The following is a 22,903-nucleotide window of genomic DNA, read 5'->3' as shown; positions in this document are numbered from 1 at the left end:
TCTGTTTTCATTTAGAAAATAACTATTGGAACTTTATTGTGAGGCATCTCAAAAAAAAATGCTGTAATAGTGTTATGCAAAAGAATTACAAGTTGCAAGTAATTGCTGAAGAGCCAGGGTAACAAGATTTCTTTTCATTGCAGATCAGGGACATTTTCAAATATATAAAATATATAAAACTCAGAAATTATAAAACATATATTGTATATGTATTTGTTATGTATATGTATCTAAATCTACATCTATATCTATGATGGATATATATTATATAATTGTATATGTATATATTTATATATGTATCTTTATCTTTATGTATATCTATATCTATATGCATATCTATACCAATAAGTAAATGTATATGTACATGTATATGCATTTATATGTATATATGGACATATATACACGCATGTGTATGTTTATGTATATGTGTTTATGCACATATATACATATGTGTATATATACAAATTATGTGCATATATACATGTGTATATTTAATTTGTATATATTACGAGCAAATATGTATGTGTACATATATATGTATATATACATACATATATACAAATTAATGTCACCCATGCTATGCCAGTCTTTTCCAAATCATTCCACTGGTGACGATGAACCTTGGAAGCCTGCATAAAGCTTGGTCCTCATGTAACTGGAAGCTTGTATCCTAGCTCAGAGCATCTCTGTACACATATTCTGAGTTCCTGGGAACCACTCTTCTTTTCTCTGCTTCTTCAAGACTGTGTGGGAGATCTCACTGAATTTGTCCTTCTGCGACCTTCATTTAGTACAATGCTCTAGTTTCATCTATGTTGTCACAAATGCTTCTGGACCCACTGTGAATTCCTGACACCCTTCTCTGTGGCCATCGCACTGTTAGTGCCTGCTGCCCCAGAACAGACTTTACCAGAGCTAAGATTGCTCTTAAGCCTCCCTCCCACTCCCCCCTTCTCTCTGTTCCGTTGCCTGCAGGCATGCATCTTCCTACCCAGCTCTGATGATGTAGAGCTCTAGATCCCCTCAAATAGCTCCGGCACATTGGTCACCTCCTATATCACCACAGAAAACCAAAGCATCCCTTTGAGCTCCCATTCAAAATTATCACCCATGCCCACAGTTCCACTATGCAGATTGGGCACCGATATGTGAATTAAGCATTCAGCAAGCATCCTGTGCCATCCGCTTTCAGTAGCAGGACATGTTTGCAGCAGGTCTCAGTGTACATAACTTGAATGTGCATCTAAGCTCACACCTTAGAATACATCTCAGCTTTTCTGAATTTCAGTATGAGTAACCCAGTGAATCTCAAGATCTCTGTCTAAGAGACAACAGAGTTAGATCGTTGCCCTCAGCAGGGTTCCAGGCTATCTGACTCCCTTGTTGCTGATCAGGGGACACAGAGTTTGCTGACCTTATCTTGTGGATTTCCTGTTCTGTATATTCCAGATAATTTACCTATCCCATAGGCAGTGAAAATTAAATTGATTGCCATGGGAGTAATGAAACAACCAAAGGCCTAGCACATAACAAGTGATCAATAAACATTGTGATGGTGATGGTGACAACGATGCTCTACACAGGGGACAGACTGGGAACTCCATTCTCTGCCTTCAGGGTGTTTACCATGTTTGGCACAGTGGTAAAGGAAAAAAAATATCATTTTGATTCACCATGGAAGTTGGTGCTAGAGAAGACAGTTCATGTGTAGTGCCAGGCAAGTCTAGTGTCCCCATATTCCTAAGCTTCCAATTGTGACATAATCAGTGAATGGCCATAGTATGAACCAAGCAATGTGTCCAAATAGGCAGCAGGTGTCAAAAGCCTGCATGTGCACACAGGCAGCTTCTCAAAAAAAAGTTCATAGGGCTGTAGAGGAGAAACAAATACTAAAACTTGGATTTTGTGGGGCTGGAGAGATGGCTCAGCTCTCAAGAGCACTCTCAGTTCTTGCAGAGGATACAGGTTCCGCTCAGTACCATGCAGCTAATCACCTTCTATAACTCAGTTCCACAGGATTGGATGCCCTCTTCTGGCCTCCAAGGGCACTGCACACATGTGATACACAAACATACACACAGGCAAAATACTCTAAAATAAAAATACATTTAAAAAATTAAATTTAGTGTCAGAAGGCAGCATGCGGGATAAGCAGAGATCTGCCTGAGGCCAAAGAGCACTGACAACTGTTGGTGACAAATGACAAGTGGATACAGGAAGCATAGCAGGTATAACCTTTCCCAGAGAGATTGTGTTGATGGGTGACATTGCAGCCTGTGGTAAACAGAGGTTCAAAGAGGTACCCTGGCTTCCCATAGCCACACCTCTAGAAGGCAACCACTGTCTTCACTAGGTCCTCTGGGTGGTCCACTGGTCTCCTCCTGCCCCTCAAATACATGTTGTTTACCCTTCTGAACAGCTCTGGGGTAAGCTAGTTGGGGCTTGATGAGAACAAGGCCAGTAACGGGCAGACGTGGCTTTGGAAATGCACCTCCTGGGGAGTCCTGAGTCTGAGACTCAGGTTGGTGAATGGGGACAATTCTGAGATACAGATGAATGTCCATCAAATACCCAAGGCCGAGCTTTAACTTGAAACTTGGGCACATGCCCTCCCAAATCCACTCACAGCAGGTTTTACATATGTTTATGTGTCAGGCACCATATTTTTATAATTTAAAACTTTTAAAAGAAAATTTATATTTTCCTCTTAACAGGGTGGTTTTTATGATTCTCTCCCTCTTAAAACAGTCTTTTGGAAGCTGGAAAGTCCCACGTAATTTGAAAATTAGCCCAACTAATCGAGCCTAGGGATTGACTTGTTACCGTTATTAATGTTGACATCTTGTGGCCACCGTAGGTAACTGCATGCTAAATCAGGAAGGATGCCTGATTGCCAGCCGCCCCCAATTCTGTTCTTCAAAGCACTTTGCAATTATGAAGCTGATTAGGCACCACCCCCAGCTAACATCCCAGAGGACCTGCCTCTGCCCCCGGGGAGGTCTTGTGACTCCCTTCCCTAACTGAGTCTTTTTTCTTCTTCTGGACATAGCCAGGTGAGGCCATTAGCTCCTGCAGGATCTGACCTGACATTTCTGCCTGCTGCCTGCCAGTCCAGGGATGACCCCTACTGCTATTTTCCTTGGAGTGTGTTTTGAAAAGTTTCTTTGATCCTTGAGTGTTTTTGTTTGTCTGTTTTAATAATTCAAGTGTAGCTTTCACCTTAGTTTTCAAGCAGGACGTGTATTGTTTTCTTTTTCATTTGTAACAGTTTTCCTATTGACCAATTGTCGGCTTTACCTGGGTATCCCCTTAGGACTAGGGTCTAGTAAGGCCGTCAGGCTGTCCATGGGGCAGTAACTGAATTTATATTGCACTATCATCAGATATGTAAATGGAGATAAATGATCATTTCTTTAAAAAACAAACAACAACAACAAAAACCTCTAGATGATGAATTTACTAGTGGGGGGAAAAAAAACAAACTATTTCTAATATTGCCTTTGGCAAAGAAAGAAAAGTAAAAACTAATTCCAAGGCAAAGCTACATCTCCTAACTACACATTGTTCTACATGGAAGAAAATTAGGGGAGGAAACAACAGTGTCGAAACATCTGTAAACTTCTGACCTTTTTATTGCATAAACACAGCTTTGCAAAGGAGCATGGGCTTCCTGGGTCCTGCCAAGCAAGGGACTCTGCATGGGGGCACTAAGTTCTTCACAATTGGGATATCAACAAAACTTGATTTAATTTCAAATACTATTCATTTTCAAACACCATTTACTCCCTAAGGCTAGGCTCCCATCATCAATTTTAATGTGGTATTCCTTTTAATGTTGTGTTCATGGAGTTCTGCACCTATTGACAAACTGCTTGGGGCACAGCCAAGAAAGACTGTTCATTTCTTTTAAGTGGAACAGTTGATGAGATCAGAGCCTGAGAGGCCACATGTACACCTGGTATGTCCCTATGTATTGATGCCCATGGCCTGCTCCAAGGCGCGGGTATCCTCTGTGATGGGTTTGGAGATGTCTAGCATGGTGTTCGACTTGTTCCTGGGATTTCCAGTAACCAGCATCCAGTGGTTCTTGGGTTTTTCTACTTTGTGTGAGTCCAGATATGTGTGAGCTACAACCTCGATTTCCTTCCCAAAGTAGGTCCTGGAGCCAAAAATAAATAAAAATAAAAAAGATTCCAGTTAGAAACAGAGTGTAACACTCAATGAGTGTTTGTTCTTTCATGAACATTGTCCCTCCTAGAAAATTCCTCTCCAATCAGACTGCTCTACAAAGCCCAAGAAGGCTCCTAAAATATGGTACATTTGCAGGAATGTTTCACCCATGTTTGCAGAGGATTAGGTACATAGGGTCCCTCTATAACCAACATCTCTGTTGGGTAGGACTTGAGGGAATAGCAATATCAAAGTTCTACACAAAGGAATTTTTCAGCATTGCAACTCATAATTATGACATTTAAACATATCAGATATATTGTCAGTCAATAGATAATGTGTAGGTAGTGTAGGTATCTCAGACAAAGTAAGTCTCAAAAACAATACATAGTTTCTTTAATGTTAAAATTAAATATTTGCAGAATCAAGACTGTTGGCATTTAAATTTTGGCCAATCAAGATTCTAGGTAATAGACATATGGACCACCCCGAATTTAAATTTTAAATTTTGTCTTTTCCTAATCAATTTAATAATCTGCTTCTGAATTACAAAATGAAATATGTCACTTGACAAAATGAGGTGTTTGATGCGCCAACTTGGTTAATCTTTGCATCACAGAGCCAAAGAATCCAAAAGATGTTGAGCACCAGCAAGTATCTCCACAGTTTTGACGCGGTTAGTGTGCTTAAGAACAGATGAAAACAACAATCAAGGAAAACTAGAAATTGGTCCTTCCTTTTAAATAATTTCTTATAAGCCTTGTGATAAAAATAAATCAATGTTGTTGCTTTTAATTGAGCATCTAAAGACCTTTACCTCACACGCCTAGATATGGAGTTTTAGTTATTGTCCCTGAGCCAATAGGGCACTCTCCTGCCCCCGCCAGTATACCTTAAGAAGAGATTCCGGTGGACCGCCAGGGCTCGGTTTGTGTGACGATGATAGATGACAATTTTTTCATTTGCCTTTACAGGACGGGAAAAGAAAGCGCTATTAACATTCTGTCCAATTTTCTAGAAGCAAAGGTCTAGAAATATATTAACATATTCATTTCAATATAGCACATATATAACAAGGCTGGAGAGCTATGATGGTTTTGATGAAATGCATCACGGTAGATATCTACATGGTAGAATAATCATTCAAAGTCATATCAAAGAAGACCTTTGAGAATGTGAAATACAGCTGATGATATTAAATACACACATAAACATACACACATTTTATATATATTCAGGAGTTCCTATTTATGTGTGTGATATACATACATGTTTGTGTGGGTGTACGCATACATGTGGTGGATGCCTATGTACATGTGTGTTCATACACATGAAGGCCAGAAGAGACGCTGGGTATCTCTCCATTGCATTCCACCTTATTCTTTGAGAAAGCATCTCTCACTAAGCCTGGAGCTGACCAACTAGATAGACTTCCAGAAAGCCTCAGGAATTCTCCTGCATCTGCCTCCCAGCACCTAGGGTTACAGGGCACATGCTCCCTTACCTGTCTTTTACCTGCACAGGATTCTACCCATTGAAACATCTCCATGGATACTCAGGATGTCATTCATATATCTCATATTATATTCCTATATATAGTCATGTGCATAGAAAAAGAGCACATAAAGTGGGTGCTTCTCTAAGATTAAATGAATTCTGATGGTTTTTATATCTGTACCTTAATGATTCTGAAAATGAATATATATTGTGTTTATAATTAGCATTTCCTGGAGACTGGGACTTGGCTGTATACCTCATGCTAGCCTAGGACTCGTGTTCCTCTTGCTTCAGCCTCTGGAATGTTGGGTTACAGATGTAAGCCACCAAATTGGCTAAAGAAATATTACCTTATAACCCTGACTCTTGTAAAATGAGTACTGTCAGGAGGAAAGGGGGCAGCCCCTGGCATGTGAGTTGGTCTGGTACCCAAAGCCTCCCTGATGAGCAGAGTCCATTTTACAGAACTCCACATCAGTAAAACCACTATGATCATAACTGGTCTGGACAGGACCAAGACCACCCCAACTCACATATGAACCAACAAAACATGAGCAGTGACCAAGCCAGAAAATTCCCAACAGACAGGCAAGGATACCCATCTTTCTTCCTTCCTGTCTTTCTTCTTTCCTTTCTTTCTTTCCTTTTCTTTTTTCTTTCTCTCTTTCATTCACTTTCTTTCATTCACTTTCTTTCTCCCTCTTTCTTTCTTTCTTTCCCCTTTCTTTCTTTCTTTCTTTCTTTCTTTCTTTCTTTCTTTCTTTCTTTCTTTCTTTCTTTCTTTCTCAACAGTCTCAATCTGGCCCCAGTCTGCTCTCCCTTGAGAGAGAGGAGTAGTTGACATGCTCAGATCTCCCTTGCCTTCTGGTCAGCTCCCAAGCCCCAGCACTCCCCTTTACTAGAACTGTCTCCAAACCTACTTAACTAAAGTACCTCAGCTCCTTCCTGGCAGCACTTGCTTGAGGCACCTCACTTCCCCAATACACATTTGTCTCACCTCCACAGCTGATGTCCCCAGCTCGTTAGCCATGGCTGCAACTGGAGGTCTACTGAGACAGCAATAGCATGTGTGAGGTAGCTTGGGGAGTCCTGGGCTCTCAGGCAGATATGCGAGCTGGAGATTCAGAGACCTTCCTGGACCGCAGTGAGGTGAATCATCCGACAAAGAAGGAGAGCCAGGGCCAGCAGACAGCAATGAGCTGTGACCTAACCTTCAGGTCCTCACAAAACTCCCTAGGGAGGTATCATGAACATCTCTAACTTACAGACCCACTGACTAGAGGGAATGAAGGCCATATCCACTACCATCCTAGGAAAGCCAAGCTAGGAAAGGATGGCTATAGAGAAGAGAGGATTCTGCCAAGCTTACTTTGTTGTGGATAAAGTGACCATCTACCTTGTATAACTGCCAAGGAACCTCCAGGAGCCAGGATCCCCTGCTAAAGCCTTAAAGAGATAGACCCACTGCACGGGGCAGATTCCGAGTAGCCTGGAATTGTAACCCCTTTCCTGGCCAGTCCCGTAAAGCTGCTGATGCCAGATGCTCCCTCTGACTCTAGTAAGTTTTCCCTTTCTGTGTAATAGATGCCTCCTTTGATTTGGGAGGTTCAAGCTTGCTCTGTGCCCATGGGAACCTCCCAAAAGAATCATGCCTCATGCTCTGGCACATTTGGCCCAGAGTCTAAAGCAAGAGTGATCAGGGACTGTGCCTGCCTCAGTAGCTGCTTGTTGTCCCCATCCCTTCCCTCAGCTGCCCAGGATCTTTGGAGATGAGAACTTAAGGATCATCAAGCAAGTGATGCCTGTTCCAGTGCTTGGAAGAATGAAGAGTCATAGGCTGGTGTGAGCTAGAGAGTAAGGGAAGAAAGGGGAAGGGAGAAAGAGAGGAAAGGAAGGGAGGGAGGGAGGGAAGGAGAGAGGGAGGGAAGAAGAGATGGAGGGAGGGAGGAAGTGGGTAAAGGAAAACAGAAGAAAAACAAAGGGAGGGGAGGAGAAGGTGGATAGAAAGAGAGAAAGGAAGAGGGGCAGGAATGGAGGAAGAGAAGGAAAGGGAGAGAGGAAAAGGGAGAGACAAAAGGAAGAAAGGGAGAAAGGGCAGGAGAAAAGGAGAGAAGAGGGGGGTGGGAAGCAGGACGGCCTAATGAAGACTGTGTGGATGAGACTGGGAAGTTGTATTACATGTTGGGCTCTCATATATTGCTGCAGCCTTTACTGGGAGTGTCAAGGGCTTCTGAGTCTTTTACACAGTACTGAGGGTGGCTCTAACCTGCAACCAGGATTGAGAGACAGGATGTGGAGTGCTGCCTCAGACTGGTGCTATCCACATTTGAGTTATAAATGAAAAGAAAAAGACAAAGTCTACATGCTATTGGAGCTACAGTGAGCCTCTGCTTGACTGGCAGCTGTGAGCCACAGCCTGTCCTTGCATGGACCCCAGGTCCCAGTGTCCCACATGCCAAGCTCACCCTCACTGGGAAGCCCTCATATTCCAGGCGCAGCTGGGGATCGAGGAAGGCAGCCTGCCAGCAGTTCAGATGGGTGACCTCATCTGTCAGAGTCACCTCCTGTAGGCCGGACTTCAGAGAAGACTTCATAAGGGTCCTGTGGTCACTTGTTAGATACAGCTGGAAACAGCAGCAAACACATCAACTGAGTCACAGCTACCCAGGAAGTTAAGGAATGGGCGACCAAAGGGACTGCACTGCAAGCAGTTTCTAGAACCCTGTTCCTGCCCATCCTACGAAAAAGCACAGCTCTCCCCTTCATTAGGAATATATCAAAATAGTATCTCTCCCCCTCTTTCCCTTTTTCGCTTCTTCCTTTCTTCCCCATATCCTGCTTTTCTTTCTTATGATGGTTTAAAAGAAAGTGGCCCCCACACTCATATGTTTGAATGCTTGGTCCCCAGTTTGGTGGAACTGTTTGGGAAGGATTAGGAGGTGTGGCCTTGCTGGAGGAGGTGTGTCACTGGGGTGGGACTTAAGGTTTCAAAAGTCCACACCATCTGTTAGCTAAATCTCTGCCTCCCGCTTCAAGATCAGGCGTGAGCTCTCAGCTATGGTAACAGCACCATCTCTGCCTACCTGCTGCAATTCTCCCTGCCATCCTCACGGTCTCCTCCTAACAATCTGGAACCACGAACCTCCAAATTAAATGCTTTCTTTTCTAGACTGCCTTGGCCATGGTGTTTTGTTACAGCAACAGAAAGGTCAGACATTTTCCATACTCCAGTTCCTGCTCTCCATCTCTTTCAAAACACGGGGCCTGTGTCTCTGTCTTGGGCACTATAAATAACATTGCTGAAACTGGGCACCTGAGATCAGGTACTCTTCAACCTGGAGCCATCACAGCTGGCACTTGCTCGTGAGTGACCCTGGCCATCTGGAATCCACGTCCCCATTGGGAATAGACGGCAGCTGCATGGCTATGCTTTGCCAAAGGCCGTCCCATCCTGTGAAAAGTCCAGAAGGTTCTTTCTTTGCTAGCTAGCTCTTTGCTTGTTCATCTTCACCTTGAACGTGGATAAGGTTTCTCTGTCTTTTAATGAGTTTTTAGTGTGTTCAAAGATTTTAGATTTATTTTATTTATGTGTATTGAGTATTTGTGTGTATTGAGTATTTTATCAGCATGTATATGTGTGTGCCATGTGTGTGCCTGATGCCTGCCAAGGAGGGCATCCAATCCCCCAGGGACAGGTTGTGAGCCACTTTGTGGATGCTGGGAATTAAACCCAAGTCTTCTACAAAGCAACAAGTGCTCTAAACCACTGAGCCATCTCCTTGACCCCTTGTGAATTTTTTTTTCTCTGTGAAGCTATGCTTAAGGTGCAAGTTGTAAGAAGTTGTAAGTGAGTTATAATTCTCTGAACGTTTGCTACCCAGCATGAGAGGAGTTAGGATGTGAATAAGAGAAGTATCTTGCTACCCTCTGGATGTTGCCTGTCCTCCCTCATGACTGGTGATTCCCATGGTGGCATTATTTGGAATACAAGGCTAAGTGAAAGGATCTTCTATGTTTAAGGGTGTTCCTCAGAAGTCCGAACAAACTAACGGGGCCTGGGCAATATCTGGCATGGGGAACAAAAAGATGGATGAAGTGTGCTGAGGAGAAAGAGAATGAGCTGGACCTGGGTGGGGACAGACTTTGCTGCAGTGACATTCAAAAGACTCTGGGCAGGAAAGAGTAACAATATCAAGACGAGTGTTACTGCCACGTGAAGAGAGTCATAAGACCTGACCAAGGTCTAAACTGCCTTTCTAAGCAAAGTCGAGATTCTTCCCGAGAGGAAGCCTTCAAAGCTATTAATAAAAAAGCACTCAACTTTACAATGCCAAGCAAACACAAAGTGACTTCTTTTTTTCCTGCAAAGGCGGAGAAATGGGGAAAAATAATTACTCCATTTAACTCAAAGATTAATTCCCAATGTAATTCAGACAAAGAAAGATAATGGGGAGGAACAAAGATCTGTCAAAGTGTATTAGGGTGCTGTATAATTACAACACCGTAGTCCTAGAGTAAAAATAGATGACTTCAGTAGATGAAAATAGAACACTCAGGAAGAGCATGTGATGCAGAGGATGATTTAACGTGTGCTTAGGGAAGCATAGCATGTCAGAAGGAAGAATTAGCCAACAGGTAACACGTGATATGGAGGATCATTTGGGAAACTCAAGTGAAAAGCCTTTTACCAAAATAAATCTCACGTGTGTTAAAAAGCAAATTGAAACAAATGTCAAACTGTAAACATTTGGAAATTAATGCTTGCCTTTCTTTTTATTAGATCTCTAACAGACTAGACATTAAAAGCAATGGAAGAGCAAAGGAATTGACTCAGTGAACAAAAGTTCTTCCTGCACAAGCCTGCTGGCCTGCGTTTGGACCCAAAAAGCCCACATAAAACAGTCAGCTGCGGTAAGGTACACATCTGTAATCCCTGCTATCCTGTGGCAAGGGAGACAGAGAGGAGAGAACGGCCTACCATCCCATGGGCCAGCTAGCCTGGAATACACAGTGTAATGACAGAAACAAGAAAGACCTGCCTCAAACCAGGAAGAAGGTGAAAACTGACTCGTAAGTGGTGTCCTATACAAACTCTCTCTCTCTCTCTCTCTCTCTCTCTCTCTCTCTCTCTCTCTCTCTCATGCACACACACACACACAAATACACACTCACACACATAGAGAAAGACAGAGGGAGAGAGAGTAACGTCAAGGAAAACTGATAGATTTCTCTCAAAAATACAAGTAAAACAGCTACAATTTAAAGTGCAGGAGGGAATCTTATCAAAATCTAATTATCAAAAGGCAAGTAAGTAAACCAAAATCAATATAGAGGCAAAGAACATGTAGTTTCCAGGGCAAAGGACTGAGGAAGGCAAAGAGAAGAAGGGAAGGTAAGAATACAAGAGGGATGAGGGCAAAATGATAGGAGAGGATACAGGCGTTGCAACATTCAAATGCCCTTTCCTGTTTGTCCATTTGTTCAAACTAGCAAAGATTTAATTGATGACATTTGTCACACTTTATGTCCTGCTGCTGAGAGCACCAATTGGTGCAACCAATTTAAGAAGAACTGGTTACATGGTGTCTTTAAAAACAAAACACAAAAACAAAACAAGGTCTTACGCTATAACATACACTGGCCTGGAGCTTGTGGCAATCCTTGTACTTCAACACCCTGAGTGCTGAAATTATACGTATGTGTCACCATATCCAGCTTTCAATACTTCTAGTTGTAATCACATTCTTGATATCAGTAATTCAACGACCCCCCAAAAATATATTCTGAAGATAGACTCACTAACTGGGGGGGGGGGCGGTAGCGGGGAGCAGCTTTGAGCATTTATACACAGATACATATGGAACCAGAATAACAAGCCAAATTGGTTAGGAATGGTGGCACACATCTGTAATCTCAGTACTCAGAAGGCTGAGGCAAGCGGAGCACTAGTTCAAGGCCACCCTCAGCTGATTTGTCAGACAAATAGGAGGGGAGAAGAAAGGGGAAGGGAGGGGAAACAAATACATTTGACTTCCTGAACATAGAATTAAAAGCTTGGTAACTATAGTACTACCACACAATAATGTATAGTACACTCTCCCTAAACATTATTGTTAAGATGTGCTTTGAAAACACTGAAGTAGAAAGAAACCGGGTGTTCATCATAGTCACACACGAGTTCTCTTTTTTGACGAAGACATACAGAAAAACATAAATAGGAGAAGTCAAACGCTGGTGTGCTGATCTCTGGGTGCAACACCTCTGTCTCAGTGACTTAGTGTTTCAATTTTGCATCTAAATGCAGGCTGCAGATCAACACCTATGCATGGCATAAGTTGACTGATACTGTTGGTTTGTCTTCCTGGTACCAAAAAAACGATGAGAAAATGTCACATCAGAAAATACTGGAATCTCCCATTTACAATAATTGGTGTTATTTTTCTCAATGTTAGCAACTCCTCACAAGACAAAACAGAGCTCTCGGTGTGTGGGGGTGGGGGGATGCTATTTGGACTCACATTTTAGGGAGTTAGTCTCTCACTGTGGGGAAGACTTGGCAGTTGGAACAACTTATGACTGTGGCACTGCATGTAAGGCCAGTGATTACATCTCAATGGACCTAGGAGCCGAGAGACTGGCCCAGAACTTAAGGGAGCTATAATCTATAAGGCCTTTCCTTTCCTGAAAATCACTTCCTCCGGTCATTCTCCAGCTTTCAAAGGCGCACTATCCGTTGAGAACTCAGTATTCAAACACAGGAGCCTGTAGGGACACATTCTACATCCAAACCATAATGATGCATGCGTCCCAGCTTTGCTGTTGAGTAGCTGAACTTCTATTTCCCAGTGTCCTTATGTCAGAGACTCACTCAAGGGGGGAAAAAATGGAGCTAGCATGTGTGAAGCAATTGTGGCACTGCCTGCGTGGTGCTCAGATTCCGAGTCACTAGTCAAGACTGGTCATTTACACAAATCCCGATGACACCGCTTGCACGTGAAATCCAAGTACATGTTTTTCTGGTTCTGTTGTCTGTTGTGTTTTGTTGAGATAGGTCTTACTCTATAGCTCAGGTGAGTCTCAAACTCATGGCAATCCTCCAGTCTCAGCCTCTTAAGCCCTGGGTTTATAGGTGTGTGCTACTGCCCTGACCTATTATACTTCATCACCTCCAAAATAAAGGAGGATTTCAGAGACTCGAGCTTCCTGGCTTCTGCAAACTAAAGTTGTCCTTATTGCCTCTTAGAAAGAAACCAAAAAACAAAAAAGTATTTGCTAATCAAAAGTTTAAGTTACCAGAGCTGGGCTCAGTGATCCATGCCTCTAGGCCCAGATATTTGGGACACTGAGACAGGAAAATCCCTTTGAGTCTAGGAAGTTCAAGATGAGTCTGGGCAATGTGTATACGATGTTAGTATTCATGGAAAATGACAAATGTCAGCTAATTCAATTGACTGTTTAAAGTAGTATATGCTTTTGACTTTTGACAGCTGCATTGCAAAAAGACGTTTCTCTCTTCACTCCTTGACTTTTAAAGATGGGGGTGGTGGTGTTGTTTACAAAGTTAAGAGGAAAAAAAATCAGGTACAAAATGCCCACTGCAACCCACAGACTGAATCCAGCAGAAACAGAGCCCCATCTGCATAGTCCCTTCCAGAGGCAGCTCTTGGCCATCTTGGGAAACTAGGCTGACAGGTGACAGTGGGCACACAGGAGAAGACTCACCATCTTGCCTTCCAGTCCTGCTGCTATCCCCAGGCAGAAGTTCTGCCCATAGACAACCACTTGGCCCATTTCACAGTTGTTTGCACGGTCACTAGAGGTGAGAGCAACGGGAGAGTGTGAGGCTACCTCATTTCCATGCTTTTCTTGACAGTGCATATTCACAAACTGCACTAAATTAAGTAACAAAAGTTCCTCTTCCTTCTGTTTTGTTCACCCTGGCAAAGACCTCAGTCATCTCAGATAACATCAAGAGAAGTCGACGAGAATCACGGGCTGGAATCCATCATCAAATTGTGCAACATTCACTGAAATATTCTTGAGCACCAACTAAAAGGCATTCTTATTTTTTTCATATATTAATCTATTCATGTCTCTATTTGGAAACATGTGCAGTTTTGGCTTTTGGTGTTTTGAGAGTCTCACACTGAAACCCAGGGCTGGCCTTGAACTTGCTATGTAGCCCAAACTGACATGGCACAGTGCTTTCAGGAATCCTCCTGTCTCAGCCTAATGGGAGTGATGGAGTTACAGGTGTAAGCCACCACAGCCAGCTAGAAAAATCCTTTTGTTTCAGCCTTAACATCTAACTAGCATGCCACTCTCTGCCCTGTCCCACAGGTCAAACCCATGGCCTCCTGACTCTGTAGCCTTGGACCAGAAGGGACTAAGCATGCCATGTTAGCACAAGCCAAGGCCACGATTTAAGACAGAGCCAAGGTTATACCTCTGCAAGCATTGAATACAGTCTTCCCTCATAATCTTCCAGGGAATAAAAGTTGTCATTGGCTTTAAGTTGTTTTACCACAACCCATGTGTATTCAAGAAACATTAAACTAAGGACACAGATAGCAGTTTCTATTCTTGTCACTGAGACATTGTCACTAAATCTCCCACAATGTGAAGTTGATCATTTTAAATTGCGATTGTACGTCTCTAAGGGTCCTGCGGATCATTTCCAAAACCTCAAGTCAATTTTTAGTAGACAATTGATTTTAAAAGAGCAAAGCCCATCCTGTGCAACCTTTTAATAAATGACATTTTTGTTGGGAAGCTAACGTTCCATCAAGAACAATGCAAGCCAGCACTTTGTGAGCATAAAGCAAGCATCCCGTAACGTTATTTGAAAAAATCCTTTGTTTCCAGACAGAATATAAGTTTAATACTTTGGATCCAATCATCATAAAGCAAGCATTTTTTTAATTGAACACAAATAGCTACTTTTCCTGCTGTCTTCAACAAGCAGGCAAGTAAAGGGTCCTCAACAATTCGCTAAGTAAGGTAGGCTCAGCGATCTGCATGTCTCTGCCTCCCCAGTGCTGGGATAACAGTTGTGTGCCACTACAAGCTACAAGTCTAAGCAGATACTCTGGTGCTCTGAAGCTGAGTGTCTCTACCTCAAAATGGTGAAGGTGTTCCTGCCCATCGGGACGATGGTCTGCACAGCACTCACACCACAGGGTATCTCTAAGTCATCACTAAGTTGTGCTTTAACTTCATCTGGGCTCATACACAGGCTCAGGTCTCCTCTCATAAACTTGCCAGCTTCCTCCCCCAGGACTTGGTCAGGATTCACAACGATCACTTTATCGCCATAGTGGACATATCCATCTTCCGATACCGAAAGCTGCATCTACAATTTTAATAGGAATTTCCCAATAAGCTACTCAATTCCTTAGCTGCTGGGGTCAAGGTCCCTCCCAGGTGTATCTCCTTTCCTTCTCAGACTAGAGCCATTTCAGTAAGGCCTCTCTTCCTCAGATCCTTGGTTAGTGTCCTTCAAGCTCTTGATGACCCCAAACAAGATCATGTGAAGCTGTTGGACTCTACATAGTTTACCGTTGTCAATTTATTCAACTCAATGTTATTAAATTAAACGGTTTTTTTGCACAGCAACTGAAAGGCACTTTACTTGTAAAAGCATTAATCCATCCCTTTATTAGAAAATGCAAACAATTAAGTAAACATAATTATGGACAGACTTCCCTTAATATAAATTCTAAATTTCTTAATCTAATCTTAACCCTTAATCTAAATTTCTAAAATCTAGAGGAATTTTAAAAATATATTTTTTTATTAATTTTTTAAAAAGTTTCCAAATGGTTAACTTTGTTCATAGAAATTTTCTTTGGGTAACTCACACTTAACTAGGCAGAATTTTGAAATTGGCATTGGAATTTAACATTACCGGTCTCAAAATGTTCTTCTTCACTCTTCTGTTTCTCTGAATAAGAAGTTCTCCCTTTTCCCTCTTCTCTAGGAAGTGTCTCATGCGCTCCTGGGGATGCAGAGACCGAGAAATGGGGAGTCAGGGACAGAGCTGTTGCAGAGCACAGGTACTGATAACTTTTTCCTCAGAAGCTCTTCAAGTTCAAAGACAGTTCAAGAACACAAAAGGAAACGTGATCGCTCTAGGGATGGCAAAAATGTCAGTAGGCAGCATGTCATGGGGGCAGAGGCAGGGGCGGGGAGCAGGAGATGAAAAGAGAAAGGCATAAGGAAGGGAAGGATAGGGCCCCTGTGCTTATCTCATCCAGAAACAATCAGGAGTGGTATATAGGAGGTCAGCAGTCTCTACTGGGGTCCTCCTGACTTGGGTGAGAATGTGAAAAGCCCAGGCCTCCCCATATGTTTGTAACCCAGAACCTTTCCAGGACCTAAGAGTGTCACAAACCTAGTGAGGGCCAGAGGGCCTGGGAGGCGGCAAGCTGTTCTTGCTCTGGGTTCAGGAAATTTGGAGCGGGACATTCAGTGAGCATGGGTGCTCAGAGACAACAGGTGAGCTACCTCGGGGTAGCAAAGGTGCACGGCAGGGGGCGTGGGGGGTGCGGTAGACGAAGCTAGGTAATAGGATGCTAAATGCTCAGCAGAGAGAGAACATGCAGGATAGCAGGATAGGGTCTAGGATCCTAGGGATGCGAGAGGACAGGAGTCTGCGCACCTCCTCCAAGTAGACATCTTCGTTCCAGTTGCCCATCCGCACTCCAGGACCATACACATTCTGTGCCATCGCCCCTTGCTCTCTTGAAAGCCAGCGGCAGCCTGCACGGACACTCACCATTAGCGTGCTTCGTTGCCATGACGACCAGGCAGTTGCCAGTTGCCAGTTGGTCAAGATCTCTTTGGCTGGCCAATAAGTGACAGCATACTAGACTTGCTGGTCCTGCCTTGGGCTGCCACGCCCCCTCCAGCTCACCCTGCCCCTCCCACCACTGCCTCTGTCTCAGATGACCAGCACTCAAAGCAGATCTGGGAAACCCCTGGCGGGGGAACACTGTTCCAAACGATCCCTAGGCGGAGAAATTTTTGAAACTTTTTTTCTGTTGTTTTTTTTTTTTTTTTTTTTTTTGGGGGGGGGGGCGCGGTTGGTTTTTAAGTTAGGGTCTGGATACATACCCTAGGCTGGCCTTGAACTTAGGATGTAACACAGTCAGGTCTTGCGCTGGAGATCTTCTTGACTCACAGGTGTGCAGCCTACCACTGGCATAAAATATTGAGTTGTTCTTGTTGATGTTTGGTTTTGTATTTTGTTTGTTTGTTTGTCTTGTTTGCTTTTTAAACTAAAATCTAAGTTAAAGTGCTGTGGAACCCGAGTGCTTTCTGTGGAAGCTTGGTTCAACTCCAGCCTGTTTCCTTAATCACTGTCAGCAGCAATTTCACAAAACAGCACTCCTTTACTGTAGACGCTGGAAAACCTAAACACAAAAAGACGGGCATTGCTGAAACCTCACAGCTTCCAAAGGAAGAAGCTACTATGTTAGCATACATTAATGTATATCTATTTCTGTGACAGTCTGTATTTTCACGAATTTTATAGCAACCCTCCCTTCCCATGTCTAAACACAAAGACAAACCTGCGATTTACAGGCACTCCTGATATTAAAAAAAATTTTTTTTAATTTAAAAGTTTGTGTAGCCAACATTTCCTAAAGAGGATATTGTGTTATGAGTGGAGGGAACAGGCAGTTAGGTAATACCACCTGGTGCTGGCTGCTGGCTGCTGACTGAATACATTCATTAATCAGTCCCCCAGTGTGCCGAGTCTCCCACCCCAGGCAAGAAGTGGAAGGTGAGAGCCAAACCCAGTCTATCAAGGGAAGCCAGATGCTGAAAACAAATTACTTCAGGAGACTGTAATACACACAGGTCACTGAAGATGTGATGAAAGACAGACTGGGAGAGCTGATGGATGAATCATTCCTGTCATGGGGACTGTGAGAGTGACAACTGAGCAAACCTGGGGGAGGGGGGAGGTGACCTTGTCGACCTGGAAGGACCTGAGCCGGAGGCTGAAGCATAAGACACAAAAGTAGGAATGTTCTGCTCCTCTCTGGCTCCACTGCCTACCCCTCCAGCACCACACACACTCTCAGGTGCTTCTGAAGGTGCTAAGTCAGGCATTCTGTTGGATCAGACACAAGTCACTCAGAACATGTGATAGACTGGAGACCGACTCAGAGAAGCTAGCAGCATCCCTAGGTTCAAACTGCTAAACCCAGCTTTGTAGCACGCAGTGAACAATAGACAGCATGTGTAACTGCTCATATACAGGAACATAATAATCTGAAAGCAAGCTGTTGTCTGGTGATGTCATGGCAGCGCCATCAAGCCACCGAGCAGCCCTCACATGCTTTTGGTGATGCTGGTATAAAAAAGAAAACCCTGTGTGACATTTGCTGAACAAAAGCAGGCCACACACAATTACGGATGGCACATTAGGCTCATAGCGACACTAGATGACTATGTTACTGGCTTATTATTTACTACAGGGTACTTTTGCCCCCGTTTGAGAAGGTGTATCTCCTATTGATTACAGGGTACTATAAAGCAGTGTGTGGGGTTCTCTCGGAAGCAATCTCCTGCAGCTCATACTGGGACATCTCCAGACTGTCTCATTTGCTCTTACTCTCTTCTGCTCACTATCACCCAAAGTGCTCAAAGCCAATACTGATGTTGGAGAGGAACTTGCATACAATAATTGATCTGGAAACAAAGTTCAAAGTGATTTTTTTTTCCAAAGCCACACGTCTATTATGGTTATTCCTCACTGTGAATCAATCATGTCCAGATCCACTGCAGCTGGTATTTAAGAACATGAAAAACATCAGGGATCTGGAAGGGCCAATAGCAGATATGGAGGAACTTTAAGACTTTGACTGGAAGGCTCCGCAAATGATGTTTGCATGATGAGGCATTCACTTGGTAGTATGGCCCTCAGAAGGAGCCTTGCTCTAACCAGGTGTGCTGGAACACATCTGTAATCCCAGTACTCGCCCTGTGGAGGCAGAAGGATCAGGAGTTCAAGGACATCCTCAAACACAAAGTAAGTTTGAGGTCAGCCTGGGCTCTGCGAAAATTACCTTCAATAGGCATAGGGGTTGCTGGAAAGATGGCTCTGTAGTTAAAAGTAAGCACCATTCTGGCAAAGGACTAGAGTTAACTAGAGTTAGTTCTCAGCACCCATGTTGAGTGGCTCCCATCTGCCTGTAACTCCATTACCAGGGAATCTGACACCTCTGACCTCTATCAGACACTGTACTCATGTGCACATACCTACACTCATACCCATATGTACACATAGTTGAAAAAATATTTTAAATCCCTGTTGGGAAGTAGAGGCAGACAGATCTCTGTGAGCTGGACACTAGCCTGATCTATTTAGCAAATTAGGGCTATACAATGAGATCATATTTCAACACATACACACACACACACACACACACACACACACACACACAGAGAGAGAGAGAGAGAGAGAGAGAGAGAGAGTTCTGTATCCCAAAGCAAAGACTCTATATGCTGATTTCTGACTTTAAAGTCAATGTTGCTCCCCTTAATCATTTCCATGTTTCCCATAGGCTGGGTGTTAAACAAGGAGGCCTTGAGGGAATTGGAACTGGACCTCTCTTTCATAGGCAACAGCCAATAAAATAAGAACTAAAAGAGCAGAACTTTACTTACCCATCAGAAGAATGGGACCTGAGCACTATTTCCCATCCTGGAAGGAGATGAGACATCCTAAACTGCCTAGAAAGTTAATAATGGATAGCTTTTTAAAATAGACTCTAAGAGCCTTAAATCTTACAAGATTACTTGACATCAGGGAGATATCTTACAAAGAACAAAGACGTACCATTCCTCCTTCCTGTGGGAGTCACTCAAAGGGCTCTGTCAATCACTTGGACAAGACAAAGTCCCTCAGGCTCTTTTTGAGTTTATAAAATAATATGTATGTGTGTGTGTGTATGACTACAATTTTTTTCCATTTACATTCCTTTAAAACCCTCAAAACCAAGATGTAAACTGATTTATTCACTCATTGCTGGCCCTGTGTGGATGACTAAATCTGTCTCTGGCCCCCACACCCTCTGCTTTACAACTGTGACTTTGATAGAAAGCAGCCATACACTACAAAAAGTATTTGCTATTTTTTTTCATGATTTTGATGAAGCATAGGAAACTTCCATTGGAATCTTTTGTTACTTACTTATAAAACATCTGGTAGAAAAAAAAAAGAAAAGAAAAGCCACAGAAACACTTGAAAAGATTCATGTTCAGGGAAGAGAAGTGGGACAAAGTTCAGACACTGGGAAAGAGAACCAGGAGACAGGCATTAAAGATAGATTGTAGACTCCCTTACTGGATGTGGATGGAATGCAGCGCAGCCCGGTGTCACACTGAGAAAGCCAGGTAAGACAGCTTTCCCACTTGCCATACAAGCACGGTTGTCTCTGGGCATCAGAATTCTCATTGGTAGAAACGGGAGAAGGTTAGTAGACTGCCAGCACTCTGGAAGGTGGGGCCAAAATAATCTGCAATGTGTTAATAGATGCAAAGAGGAACGAATTTGGTTGGCAAGTAAATTGAAGGTAGGAAATAAGTAGGACTCTTAATCACAGAGCTTCTCAGAGTCTTGGGTGCAAGGCACGTCCTAGAAATCTATGGCCAAGCTAAAAGGCATGCAACCGAGCCCACATTCACTTCAACATGCATTCTGCTGTTTCTCAGGATCATCTTGTAAACTCTGTAGTTTAAGCAGCACTGACCAGGGCTGGAGAGATGGCTCGGTGGTTAAGAGCACTGACTGTTCTTCTCGAAGTCCTGAGTTCAATTCCAAGAAATTGCATGGTGGTTCACAACCGTCTGCAATGGGACCTGATGCACTCTTCTGGTGTGTCTGAAGACAGCTACAGTGTACTCACATACATAAATAAATAATTCTGAAGAGGGAGGAGGAGCACTGACTATATGTGAGATGTTTTTTGGGTTTTTTGGGTGTTTTTGGTTTGGTTTTGTTTTTTTGTTGAGTAGCCCAGGCTAGCTTCATGGAAAAGAGAAGGATGACCTTGAACTTCTGCTCCGTCTGCCTTTACCTCAAGAGTGCTGGGATTCCAGGCATACATCACCACCACATGAGGGGCACAATGCTGGATACAGGATTTAGTATATGCTAGGAAGTGCTCCACCAATTGAGCTAAATCCCCGGCCCATAGATTTTCTTTTGAGACTTTCAGTTCTTTGGGAAGCCCCAAACTGGAGCTTAGAAATCTTCCTGCATCTAATTCCTAAGTCCTGGGATGGCAGATGTATCCAGGTCTCACTCAGCCCATTGCCTTGAAACAATTTCAAAGAAGGAACACTGCTTTTTGCCAGACCAACGCCATCATGAACACTGTTGTACTGAAGCCCATTAGGCTAACCTGGGTTACTACAGCGCTGTGCAGGACCAGCTTCCATGCCTACAGGTGTGCATGGAACGTACAGTCAGCACCAGCTACTCCATCACATCCAAGGTAAAAGATGCAGTACACGAGAGTGATGTGCTCACCTTGCTGGAGTCAAAACGAAGGCTAGAAGTTGGGTTGGATCCTAGGTACCCATTCACTTGGCCCATGGGATGGACCACAACTATTAAATAATAAAGAGTTTGAATTGTAGTTGTAGTGAGACAGAGTTCTTCATCTCACGGAAGACAGGAAGCAGAGATGGGAAGGGACCCAGACAAGGCATATCTTTCCTAGGGATATCTCTAGTAACCTGCATCCTCTGACTAGGCTCATCTAACTTCTACCTTCCAAAATAACACTACAACCCAGGAGCTGAGATTAATAGGGATCAGTTTACATTCAAACTATAATGCAAATGGTTTTCAAAGAACATGGTGATATAAAAAGAATAAGACTTGGGTACAAAGAAGCAGGAATAACAAAAAAAAAAAAAAGAAAAAATAGAATTTCTTTCAGGCAAAGAAGCAGAGTAAAGGCAGGCTCAGAAGAAAAGAGAGGCAAGAAATCCTTGCAGGGTGGAATAAGTAAAATTAAAGGGAGTGGACAGGGAAAAGTAAAAGGCCTTTGCCATCAAGCCCTATGGTTCCTCTTCTACAGGCAGTAGGAACTTTCTCAAAAAAAAAAAAAAAAAGCTGATGCAGGACAGATTCCAGCTGTGGAAATCTGCTGTGGCTCTGGGCTGTTGGTAGATTTAAGGCAGACATGTTGGGAAGGCTGTTAGGAGACACCAGGGAGAAGGAACGCCATGTTCATGGGGCACCAGTAGTGAGAACGGAGCAGTAGACGTGAATGAGAAAAGAATCAAGTTAACATCTGGAGATTGTGGGAAGCTGTGTATTTAGCTGAGACTCATGGTGTATGGTATCCTGTGCTTTGCCCTGGGCAAACAGGTAAATAAGAGACTCCTGCTCTCTGTCTTTGTAGAGAGTCAAAAGGAGGAGGCCTTTCTACACAGTGATGACAGGCTAGGGGTAGGGGATGGGCACAGGGAAGGCATTTCTAAATGGAAGTTGACTTCCTACTCAAGAGTCCTTTGATACAGAAGGCAAGGTACCAGAAATGGTCCTACTCTAACCAAATGACATCATTTTCTTTCATGCTGCACCCAACCAGGGCATCTATTCCCACCCTAAACAAAAGAACATGTGATGCTGACATAGCAGAAAAGTCTTCCAAGTTTTTATGTCTCCATCTGGTTTTCCCTCCTGTTTTCATTAGACTCCTACAGGAGAGAACACCACATGAATACCATATATCTCCCCTGAGCCAGACATGACTCTCCCAGAGCCTAGATCCACCCCCAGGAAGAGCTACATTCCCTTGGATTCTTTCATCTCGAACCTGGCCTTCTAGCACTCAGTCTTTGGTGTCCTCTTCAATGAGAGCATCTCATGTCCCGCTCGCTTCTCCACACTCTGACGTCTTGACCTCAGATGAACCATATTGCTGCCCAGCTCCTTACCTTCCTCACTGCCAGCACAAGAGGGTGGGCCCTGTGAAGAGGAAGCCTGTTGTTTTCCACAACACCCTGGTGGCTTTGGAAATCCAAGGGCAGGTTCAGGGTTAGCTTTGGAAGCAGGGACTAAAAGAAGACAAATGTCTTTGCCTAGGAGAACAGGACAACAACATGTTTCCCACTTAGAAGGGAGGTGGACTCTGCGGAAAGAGCTGAGCCCCAGAGCAGGGGATCTGAGAGGCCAGAAGCCTGCTGGAGACTCACCCACGTCCTT

General features: G+C 43.5%; 1 protein-coding gene across 2 annotated transcripts; it reads right to left on the bottom strand.

Annotated features, from left to right (window-relative positions):
• Positions 1-3,477: 3,477 nt before the first annotated feature.
• Positions 3,478-22,743, bottom strand: Cfap161 (cilia and flagella associated protein 161). 2 transcript variants are annotated; one of them, XM_029479827.2, is made up of 9 exons: positions 22,636-22,743; positions 16,783-17,081; positions 16,328-16,428; positions 15,575-15,664; positions 14,784-15,019; positions 13,390-13,480; positions 8,133-8,291; positions 5,063-5,136; positions 3,478-4,159 (listed from the first exon to the last, which is right to left on the bottom strand). In XM_029479827.2, the coding sequence occupies exons 3-9, from the start codon at positions 16,394-16,396 to the stop codon at positions 3,967-3,969; spliced, it is 912 nt and encodes a 303-aa protein (XP_029335687.1). In that variant the 5' UTR covers positions 16,397-16,428; positions 16,783-17,081; positions 22,636-22,743; the 3' UTR covers positions 3,478-3,966. The 2 variants fall into 2 exon arrangements, with proteins under 2 accessions (XP_029335687.1, XP_021023862.1); XM_021168203.2 differs by lacking the exons at positions 16,783-17,081; positions 22,636-22,743 and having other exon boundaries at positions 16,328-16,456.
• Positions 22,744-22,903: the final 160 nt, after the last annotated feature.

This window comes from Mus caroli, unplaced genomic scaffold (assembly GCF_978045245.1).
Source record: "Mus caroli unplaced genomic scaffold, Mus_caroli_1 scaffold_8, whole genome shotgun sequence".
NCBI classification, from domain to species: Eukaryota; Metazoa; Chordata; class Mammalia; order Rodentia; family Muridae; genus Mus; species Mus caroli.
Note: the sequence above shows the minus strand (reverse complement) of the source record. Positions and strands in the feature narration are given on the sequence as shown.

Excerpts from the sequence above, each read along its gene's own strand:
- Cfap161 (XM_021168203.2), bottom strand. The coding sequence starts at position 16,447 with ATGGTGAGTGTCCGTGCAGGCTGCCGCTGGCTTTCAAGAGAGCAAGGG. Across the intron at positions 15,020-15,574 it reads AGAAGAACATTTTGAGACCG|ATGCAGCTTTCGGTATCGGA; the intron begins GTAATGTTAAAT and ends TTAAAATTGTAG. Across the intron at positions 4,160-5,062 it reads CACCGGAATCTCTTCTTAAG|GACCTACTTTGGGAAGGAAA; the intron begins GTATACTGGCGG and ends TTTTGGCTCCAG.